This window comes from Olea europaea, chromosome 18 (assembly GCF_002742605.1).
Source record: "Olea europaea var. sylvestris chromosome 18, O_europaea_v1, whole genome shotgun sequence".
Classification (NCBI taxonomy): Eukaryota; Viridiplantae; Streptophyta; class Magnoliopsida; order Lamiales; family Oleaceae; genus Olea; species Olea europaea.
Genome location: NC_036254.1, coordinates 25,346,656 through 25,357,369, shown reverse-complemented (window position 1 = coordinate 25,357,369; position 10,714 = coordinate 25,346,656). Strand labels below are relative to the sequence as shown.

Here is a 10,714-nt window from a genome sequence, read left to right as displayed (position 1 = left end):
ATATATATATATATATATATCACTTTTAGTAAAAAAAAATTTAAAAATAAACATATTAACAAAAAATATTTCTAATATATGTAAAAATTACTTATATAAGTAAAAAAATTAAAATTATTTAGAAGTAAAAAATAAAATAAAGTTATGAAAATTAAATGAAGAATATATAAATATTATTTAATTAAAATTGAAAATTTTAATTTATAAATAATTGGTTTTTTATCAATTTATTTAAATTTCTTTTTAATTCTTTTCTCTTTCAAATAAAATTTATTTAAATTTTTTTTAAAATTCTTTTGCCCTACCAACCTTGGAGTGACTGTTGTATCGTCCGAAGAATAGGTCTACTGTTAGGGTTCTAATTCTTACACCAACAAGGGAGTTGACCATCTAGTAAGTGCTACTTCAAGTTATTTTACGTGCGAACCTGAGTTTGTTATTTAAATATTTGTGTATGTAGATATTCTCTTTCAATTTACAACTGCATGGGTTATTTTTGAACTACAAGTATAGTCTCTCGAATCGAAGTTGCTAAAGAAAAGCATTTTGCAAAATTCAATTTACAATTTATTTGCAATATCAGATAAAAAAAATATCTTCATCTACATTAAACAAAAAAATACAATAAATAATTAAAAATAAATTATCATTGACATATATACAATCACAATATTCATTATACTTATTTATAAGAATAAAAATAAATTATCGTGACATAAAATATACAGTCGATCAAAAGATGAGAATCAAACAAACATTTCTTATTTTCAAATATTTTTTGTACAATCTATAAATTTTACGCTAATAAAATCAAAATAAATACAAAATTCGTGCAACGCACGAGACGCAAACTAGCTCTAAAAATTTTTTCTAACTACCCAAAGTGCTATTATAAAATAAGAGAAATGAGTCAAAAAATAAATTTTGAATCTTGGAATCTTTTTTGGCTTCTCAAAAGCCACGTGACATGGGCAATGTAGTCTTTTTCTTAGTTTAGCAAATGTGAACCACAAATATCAAATATTTGGAAACTGCTTTTGAGGCGGGTGGGGTGCGCTTTACGTTACACAACGTCGGTCATTAAATACTTGTATCAAAAGAAAGAAAATCTGAGGTTCTCGATTGCAAATTTCTATAACTTGTAGGGTCCGCTCTCTAAAATCTACCTACCTTCCCGGCATCCCGTAACCAAAATATTTGAAGGAAAATTATATTGGTATACACGGGCAAATAATACAGATGGGTTCAATAAAAGCAACTAAAATATTTTCACAAACCACCCATTAGGTTGCAACTATTCGATTTTTCATGTAATAATTAATTGTTTCTGTGACAGTGGGTCGAGGTACCGACCTCAAGAGTTGAGACCAGGGGCTCCAATGTCAATGAAGCTGGTCCGCTCTCGGTCATTCCACACGCTACCTAGCAGAAGTGTGATTCTGATGTCTCTGCATTTCCCTACCCGTATCAGGGTTGTCAATGAGAGAAAACTTTTTGGTTACAGAAGGGGGTAGTTAGGATCTGGTTGATGGGCTAAAGAAGGATTTCTTTTAAAAAAGACATTTAACATTCTAGATATTGATAATCGTTGTTAATCTATATTAGTGCTGTAGTTAGAGTTCTATACGACTTACAGGTGATGAAATTCTTTCCTTGGTGGAGATGGAGACAAAGGTGGTTCTGAAGTCTTTCTAATACATGGCAATCAACTATTCTAGACCTAACAATTTTTAGTAAAAAAAAAAAAAATAAAAATTTTTAGAAAAAAAAAAAAAAAAAAAAGCAAGCAGGAGGATAGCACACAATTAAATTCCCTTAGTTGTATTATGGTTTAATTTCTTTGTTTACACGTTACCGATGCATTAATGTTGCATAAATGGACCATTATATCTTAATCAAGAAAGCACTAAGAAAGATACTTAATGCACCGTGAAGTTAAGGGCACAATAGATATGCTGTCTCTTTGCTTCGCTATTTTCAGTATTCAAAACTACTTTTTATTAGTATTTCTCTTGGTCGATCAAACTCGAACTTCTATTTTAGTTTTGACATTCGTTCAAGTCAATAATTACGTCCTATTCCAACTTTCAGTTATTTCTTAACTATCCTTCTTTGACACTGTTTTTTTTTTAGCAGGCTTTTTCCTTTAAGTGCAAAACTGAAAATTATTACAGGAAATATTTCCAATAAAAGAAACTGTATTACGGAAAATACTTTCACTAATTCTGTGTAAAAGAAATGAAGCCGTCGGTGCAAAAGGACAAATCCACCTTTGAGTTGGGATAAAGAAATGAAACTGAAAAACAGAATAATTATCTAATGAGGCAGAGATGCAATTAGTGGACCCCATTACTCATTCATATATTTTTTAGCCACTCGTCACAATTTAATACCCTGATATACACTTACAACCTGACACAAAATCATAAGGCCATCTCTATTTCTGGAGCTTGGATTCTTAAAAAAAATAAAAAAAATAAAAAAAAATAAAATCCAAAAACTTGTCCCTTCCTCCTGGTATAAAGTCAACCCATACTATTCAAAATAACAGAAGTACTCCTATTGCTTTTGGTGGGGTTTACAGAGCCTGCGGTATGATTTCTTCATTATCTGTATTTGAAAAGCTCGGTTAATAATTTATTTGTAGGGTCCTACTTCTCTTCCCAAAAGTGAGACGATATTCTGGATATTTTGTTATAATAAGCTTCTTATAACTCTCCAACCTTTATTGTGGACGTGGATTGAATCAATTGTGCTAACTGATCAATTAAATAATAATGATTTTAAATTTACAAAAACGAAATTTATTTATTTATTTATCTAAATTTAGTCGGATGAGCGTCACCTTCCCTTTCCTTGTGACGTTTTGTCAACGCGAAAGGCTAACTGTAATGGGTTTTTGACATTAGTGGACTAATGGTGGAAAAATGGGGCTAAGGCTCAAAAGGTCCCACGTCAGAGAAATGTACAAAATATTTATACTAGAAATTCTAACACCCATTTGAATTATCTTCAATCTTCAACAAAAGTTAATATTACATCATCTGTCTCTTAAATAGTGATAAAAAAATAAAAGCTTTGCATAGTTTGGCCTATATTTGCGTAGAATTCAAGTACCACTTGTCTACTTTTCTTTCTTTAACCAGAATGTTCTTCTGGTAGTCAAGAAATAAATGAGAGCACAATTGATTTCAAGTTTTTGTTTTTATCTTCATTCTTATGTGGAATGATTTGTCAGATTTGGAAAATGAAATATCTCGTGTCATCTCTTCTAATGAGGGAAATTGGATTCTTTATCTGATCTGGGGTTCATCAGATTCCTTGAAATTCTGCAGATTCTTCAACTTTTTGTGGTGAGCCTCTGACACGTGATTTTCATTTTATTTTCTGGATTTATTGTTGACAAGTTATTTTGTCCAAAAATCTGAATGAGCGTATCAATCTAGATGAATCAATTGATGATCAGGTGGGTAATATTTTATTTATTTTGGTTTTGAAATTGTTGAACGGTTGGAATTATGAATAGTCAGGAGGTTGAGATTTCACTGTCGAATTTATAGTTTTCAGAATCTGTGTGTGATCGGAATTTGTTTCACGGAGTACTTTTTGTCTTCCTTGAAAATTGGGAAAATTTTGTCTCGAGTAGATGTTACTTGTCTGAAGTTCTATATCTGCGTGTTATTCATCTCATATTCATTATCTTGGATTCCTGATTAGACGTTCAATTCAAAATTTGAAGAATTTTTCCTATCTGGCCGACTGAAATTCGTTACAGTGATGATCTTCCTGGCATGATATTGCTTGAATCTGGAAAGGGGGAAAAGTATTTCTTAAGATTGCTTTGCGGAGTCCATTTTCTAATGGTGGTTCTTATTCAAATGAATTCACTCAGTCTGCAGGATATAATTGCCAACCCACAAGAGGATAGCAATTTACATTATGGGTTGGCTAACCAAGATTTTCAGAGGTTCCAGTCACAGACTCTCCAAAGGGCAATATCTTGGGAAATATGAAGATCATTCGATTTGGGAAGAACCTCCTGCTTCTGCGGTAATACTTGACGTCATTAGATATTGATCTTCACTGGTTTTATTTCTTTTGCATATGCATTGCTATTTTCAGCATCTGATGTGGTGAAAATGTTCAGGAGTTGTGGCACACACAAGCTTTCTCTCTGTTATTATTGTGCTAACTTTGTATTTTTGGTCCTGAAATGTAGGATGCAATGTCGGATTTTGACAGAGAAGAAATTGATCTTGCAATTGCCCGGTCTCTGGCTGAAGAAGATGTCTCTCTGGCTGAAGAAGATGCTTGTCTTGCTGAAGAAGATGCGTCTCTTGCTGAAGAAGATGAGAAAGAAAACAAAGAAGAAGATGAGAAAGGAAAGAAAGTGATTGGTAAGTTCAGCAGGACAAGTCACTTACCTTAATGCCCTATGTGTGGAGTTCTTGTAAGTTCTTTGATCATTTGTTATCGAGTTCTGGGAAGTATATATGACTCTTACACAGCCCGCTTCATGAAATGGCCTATTTTTATTTCAAGGAACAGTAATTTATTGTATACTATTTTTTATGTCTCTCACAAACAGGCTTTAAAGCAATATATGCAACTATTTTGAGAATTGATTTTGCTTCCCACACAGATGTTTGTGGAAATATAAATGGAACTAGTGAAGAATTTTTGAGAAGTATAATATGCCTCTATCTTATTCATACCGTGTAACTTATGTCTACTGTCACACTGCTTAAATTTGGGTTGTTTTGGGATAAAGAAGTCCCAAGAACTTTAGTCAGACTCATATTGAAGATTACTAACTTAAGCTTGTTGATTGTCAGATACTGAGTCTCAGTCTCACTTGGAAGAAGATGAAATGCTTGCAAAGGCTGTTCAGGAAAGTCTGAACATGGAGTCTCCACCTCGATATGATTATGGAGGTCGAGGTGATTATGGAGGTTACTTTCCTCCTTATCCATACTACTATTCATCGGGGTACAGGTAATTAGTCTCCTTTTGATTTTTCGAATTTTCTGAAATCAACGGATGAATATTTGAAACTTTCAGATAGTCTCATGTTAATTATCTTGAATTTTCATTTGGTTAATATTGGCATAGAGTGATTTGTTTCAAAGGGAAGGCATGTAAAGCACTAGATTTAAGGGATATCTGACTATCCAAAGTCAATGGATTAAACTGTTAATATATCTGCATTCCAAACAAATTTTCTTTTTATTTGAGTTTCCTGTTATCAATCTATTTTCTTACATCATTTGGACCTAATGTAGTTCTTATTGTAGGATTTGCGCTGGTTGCAATGGCGATATTGGTCATGGAAGATATTTGAGTTGCATGGGGGCTGTTTGGCATCCAGAATGTTTTCGTTGCCATGCTTGCAATCAGCCAATTTCCGATCACGAGGTCTAAAATTAACACTGAAGTACTTGAAGCCTGTCTGAATTTTGTTCTAAATTATGTTATTAGTTTTTAGTTGCTTGATTTTACTTATTTTTGTTCATAATCATTAACAAACAGGTTTAAGAACTCTTTTCTTTCATGTCCATTCCAGTTTTCATTGTCTGACAATCAGCCTTACCACAAATCGTGTTACAAGGAGCAGCATCATCCTAAATGCGATGTCTGCAAGAATTTTGTGAGTATCTATTCTCTATAAAGCAATAATGTAGTATAAGATTATACATCTCAGATTTGCTCATCCACTTCTAAAATTAATAGCTAGTGCCAGTTGAGAATGATGGCTGTGCAGAATAAATGAGAAATTATGCCAATATTCCCCAACTGCTTTGCCCTTTTCCTTTTAAACTTCCAGGAGGGATCTAGACTTCCAGTGGAACTACCCACTTTATACTCCCATTAGCTATTATTTAAAAGGTGTATGGACAAGGAAGTGCTGACAACCATGTTCAAACTTGCATGAAAACAGTCTTGAGTAGCCACAGTAGTAGTAATTGAGCCATGGAAATACTCGAAATTGACACTAACTCTGAAATCAAACTCTTTCCTGATAGGATATATATTTAACTAGAAAGATCTACTTTCTTAAATCCTAATATAGCATGTACCAATGCCGGAATGGGTTAATAGATTTCCTTTAGCTGAACTCAATGAATAAATGGAAAAAGAAAATCATATTGGCAAAAGAAAGACAGCTCAACGAATGAATGACAAAATCCAGAAATTTGTAGAGAGTTTAAATGAACAAAGCAAGCATTAGCATGATAATTACCCTGTTTTCTTGCCCATCAAAGTATATCATTGTCAAAAGTGCTTAGTACCGACTTAAACTATAATCTGAAACTCGATAAACTAAATAATATATGAATTTGATGGTTACAACGCAAACTTTATGCTGAGCTCCATGTTTTTGACCATCCATCTTCCTTGCTTAGACAGCATGATACTTGGCCCAGAGCACATGATCGTCGTCAATTGATTTTGGAATAGAGTGGGGAAATCAACTATAAGTTTATTGCATCTGATCTTTAGTTACTACTTTCAAATTTCATTGTTTTATCTTCAACTTTTGATCATTAAGGCTACATTGTTACACTATGCATATAATGAAGATAAACTGTTCTGTTCCTATCTGAATACCATACTAACCATGTGGTAGTTTGGTCTTTCTGCATCATTTTCCAACCGATGTAGATCCCAACAAATGCAGCTGGTCTTATTGAGTATAGGGCACATCCTTTCTGGCATCAAAAGTACTGCCCATCGCATGAGCATGATGGAACACCTCGCTGTTGCAGCTGTGAGAGAATGGAGGTAAGTTGGGAAAGTGATGTTTTAAAATAGAAAGAAAGTTTGAGAACAAGGAAATCAGTTTTTTGCCCCTGCTTGGTGGGGATTAAAAATTTATTAGATTTTGATAAAATTTGATGAAATGTATTGTTGAAAAGTTGTGGTCCCATAAATATGTGGTTAACATTAATTATTGACGTTGATTTAGATTTAAATCTGGATTTATACAAGTTCTTTGATTAATGTTAAATTTTCTGAGCAATGCAGCCGGTGGATGCTAGATATCTTATTCTTGACGATGGGCGGAAGCTATGTCTGGAGTGTTTGGACTCTTCAATAATGGACACGCACGAATGCCAACCCCTTTACCTTGAAATTCAAGAATTTTATGAAGGTTTAAATATGAAGGTGGAGCAGCAAGTTCCAATGCTCTTGGTTGAGAGACAGGCCCTAAATGAAGCCATGGAAGGAGAAAAAAATGTAAGGTTTATGCTTTATAAACATAGTACCTCTACCCAAGTTCCAAATTTTTTGTAATATTCGTCTTGTTGCCAGGGTCATCATCACATGCCCGAGACAAGAGGACTTTGCCTGTCTGAAGAGCAGACCGTTAGCACTGTATGAATATCTTTCAGCAGCATCTTACTTTTAAATGTGTATCATGAAATTGTGAAGTCCTCGTTTTTTTTTTTTTCTCTTTAAAATTGAAGTTTGTGCTTATTTTCCCCAAAAATTCAGATTTTGAAGCGGCCGAAAATTGGTGGACATCGGATAGTAGATATGTTTACTGAGCCTTATAAGCTAGTTCGAGAATGTGAGGTGACTGCAATTCTTATTTTGTATGGTCTTCCTCGGTGAGCATTGTTTCTTTTGTTGCTTCTAAATAGTCAATGCTTTCACTTTCGGGACAAAATAAGAAACCTCTTTTCTTTTCAGGTTATTGACAGGTTCCATCCTGGCTCATGAGATGATGCATGCATGGCTGCGACTTAAAGGTGATTTTTATCTTATGTTGCATCCGTTGCAACTCCCTCAAGTGACTCTATATTGAATAACAATTTAGCTTATTTTCTTTTTTTACATTGTCTAGTGTCTAATCCTTATTACCAAACACACCATAAGCGCTATATGTGTTACTTGAACTATCGATGCTTTTGCAGGTTACCCAAATCTAAGTCCAGAAGTGGAAGAAGGTATCTGCCAGGTGTTAGCTCATATGTGGCTAGATTCAGAAATTATTGCTGGTTCTGGGAGTAATGTAGCTTCTACTTCATCGTCATCTTCCTCCGCCTCGTCCTCAGCTTCATCATCATCTGGTTCTTCAAAGAAGGGCAAACGATCTCAATTTGAGAAAGAACTCGGTGATTTTTTCAAACATCAGATTGAGTCTGACACTTCAACAGCTTATGGAGATGGTTTCAGAGAAGGCGATAAGGCTGTGCTTAAGTACGGCTTAAAGAGTACGCTTGATCACATTCGGCTTACTGGAAGCTTTCCATGTTGACCTCATTGGTGATTTACTCTGGATTTTCCACTCAGACTTCATAAATTTGGCCTTTTCATACTAGTTTGTACACGATTAGATAAGTAAAAAAAAAAAAAAAATAGAGTCAGCGATAAAAAGCTGGGGCTAAAAAATGAATAAGTGCTTCTGCTGTTCTGTTGTAAGTTTTGACATTGGCCAGTTCATGTTTTGTGTCAAATATTCATACATAAAAGGATATAAAATGTTCATAATGGACATAGGCAAAACAAATATTCTCCTTTTGAAAAAAGAAAAGGATTTCAATGTTTTTAGACTTTGTCTGGTGCAGCTACTAAGCCTTCTGTGTATTTGTTACTCTGTTCGAATTTTAAGCTGAAAGAAACATAATAGAAAAGATAGAAATTAAAAAAGTTGAAATTCCTAGCTTCTTTTGTTGCATAAAAAAAAAAAGGAAAGAAACTGAACCTCCATCAGCAATTTGCCTTCTCTTGGATTGGGATCCATTTTGATCCATTTGCCTTTTCTTTCTATTTACCTAGCAACCAGTATTTTTTCACCTTTTTTTTCTCACTATTTTCAAATTCCAAATTTAGTTCTTCATTTAACCTGACAAGACGCATGTAGGCAGGGGATTGTGATTATCCTCATGTAAAAGGACAAACGGATAGGACTATTCTGACTCCAGCTAGCAAAATTTAAGGGTAAGGACAATAAATGATGCAGACATTAAGAAAAAAATACAATAGGTTGTGTAGCCGCCAATTTTTTTTTTCTTAATCCTTCTTTAATTTCTTACATATAAATTTAAAAGCAAGAACCGAGTTCTTGCCGTCTAAACCTAGATTTTTAAAATAAACTAATCTTAGTTGTTTTCAAAGACTGTATCAGAAAAAGTCCATTAAAAGATTAGTCGAACTGTGACAGTTTTCTCAAGTTGATTGCCTCTGCGTTTTTTATTTAAGATTTTTGTTAAATCATTAATAGTCTTTCTTCAGATGGTTGATCAACTTTTGTATCAACCGTTAGTAAGATCCCGACAATTTCTCTTTTGTTCCCAAAAATATATAATTATCATCTCAGTTACTTTACAATCTTAGATCAAAGCAAATGACAGTTTCTTTGCTCTCAGTATTTTCCTTGTTTCTCATCTTTTTCAGTCTCCGTTGTCACTTGTAAAGAGAACAGTTAAAGAAATTTTCTGCTTATCGATTGATAATTTGTACAATGCTATGGGATCCTATTTGTAATACAGTGTGGTATAAAAGAGGAATATTGTCTCCTAAAAGTGGAAAAAGAAATTTTGCCTAATTTAAGATAAATCAAATAAGGTATACACAATCAATCACGAACACCCCATAATTTAATCCCACGATTATAGGGATTTAATTATACCACAGTTATAGGGATTTCTATATCACTGCTCAATCTCCTAATACTGCAGATATATATATTTTACATGCTCCTACTACTCGCCTCCATCGTGTGAAACGTCTGTTACATATAGAGTGAGATCACCTAATTCATGTTGGGCCCGGAAGCTCCAATAACACACGTTGATTCCAAATCAGATTATAAAGAACGAGATTTAATGACAATATTGAAGTATATTAGATCACACCACGGAAACACAAGATTGAATTTGTAAAGAAAGAACACAAAGGATAAACGCAGAGAAACGATGTTTATTAATTCAACAGTATGGAGAATACAAGACAGATTAGCAATACTGCTTCTATGTTACTCTTTATAAACTGACCAGAGGAGCTTTGTATTTATAAGCCAACCCTAAAAGATTCCTGAAAGGCAAGAAAATATATTATAATTAGGAGACCCAATTTCAACACGATTTTGTTTCTTTATTCAACTTAGTTTCCTTCAACCCTAAATTAATATTCTCCTAATCCAAGTCGAAACCCCTCTTCAAAATACTCCTATTTGAGTCATACTCCTAATAATTTCCACCTTGACTCAAATTTCGGTGCTACGAACGAAACTCTTAGATGTCAAATTCATCTGCATCGAAATTAATTGGCCGAATCTCCTCAACATAGTAACCACTCCATATAAACCAAACACTCGTCCTCTGCCCAACGTCCACAATCGACACCCGAACCCAATCCTCAGGGTTCCCAATTTCACCAAGGAATTAATGTTGATCACATAGGGCCGAAGCACACCCTGTAACAAGAACCAAACCAGATGCTTGGAACTGTCACCTTCAACATTCCTAGAAGCATCCTAGACATTGTTGACATCACGGTAACTACGCTTCATGAGTCCTACCCCAGCAACTGGACACGGTGTATTCGCTGAAATTGGTGGCAAAGCGAAATCACCAACGCTCTCCCTAGCAGTGTTCTGAATCGACTCAGAGCCCATTACAAGAGGTACTGCAGCAAACTAAACTTCCAACACGATACTAAACTTGTCCAAATATCTCATCTTAATTGGTTCTGCACTCCCCTGCAA

General features: G+C 34.2%; 1 protein-coding gene across 3 annotated transcripts; it reads left to right on the top strand.

Annotated features, from left to right (window-relative positions):
• The first annotated feature begins 2,524 nt into the window (after positions 1–2,524).
• LOC111367931 (protein DA1-related 1-like) lies at positions 2,525–8,550 on the top strand. 3 transcript variants are annotated; one of them, XM_022989048.1, is made up of 13 exons: positions 2,525–2,592; positions 3,239–3,353; positions 3,893–4,050; positions 4,220–4,397; positions 4,836–4,995; positions 5,295–5,415; positions 5,564–5,647; positions 6,664–6,783; positions 7,027–7,239; positions 7,315–7,377; positions 7,498–7,613; positions 7,696–7,754; positions 7,920–8,550. In XM_022989048.1, exons 3-13 carry the CDS (start codon positions 3,940–3,942, stop codon positions 8,261–8,263), a joined length of 1,569 nt encoding a protein of 522 aa, XP_022844816.1. In that variant the 5' UTR covers positions 2,525–2,592; positions 3,239–3,353; positions 3,893–3,939; the 3' UTR covers positions 8,264–8,550. The 3 variants fall into 3 exon arrangements, with proteins under 3 accessions (XP_022844816.1, XP_022844817.1, XP_022844818.1); XM_022989049.1 differs by lacking the exons at positions 2,525–2,592; positions 3,239–3,353 and adding an exon at positions 3,371–3,466; XM_022989050.1 differs by lacking the exons at positions 2,525–2,592; positions 3,239–3,353; positions 3,893–4,050; positions 4,220–4,397 and adding an exon at positions 4,414–4,450.
• The last annotated feature ends 2,164 nt before the right edge of the window (positions 8,551–10,714 follow it).

Bases quoted from the DNA above. Each gene is read 5' to 3' on its own strand.
- LOC111367931 (XM_022989048.1), top strand. From the start codon at position 3,940: ATGGGTTGGCTAACCAAGATTTTCAGAGGTTCCAGTCACAGACTCTCC. The intron at 6,784-7,026 runs GTAAGTTGGGAA...TGAGCAATGCAG, and splicing joins GCAGCTGTGAGAGAATGGAG to CCGGTGGATGCTAGATATCT. The intron at 7,378-7,497 runs GTATGAATATCT...CCAAAAATTCAG, and splicing joins AAGAGCAGACCGTTAGCACT to ATTTTGAAGCGGCCGAAAAT.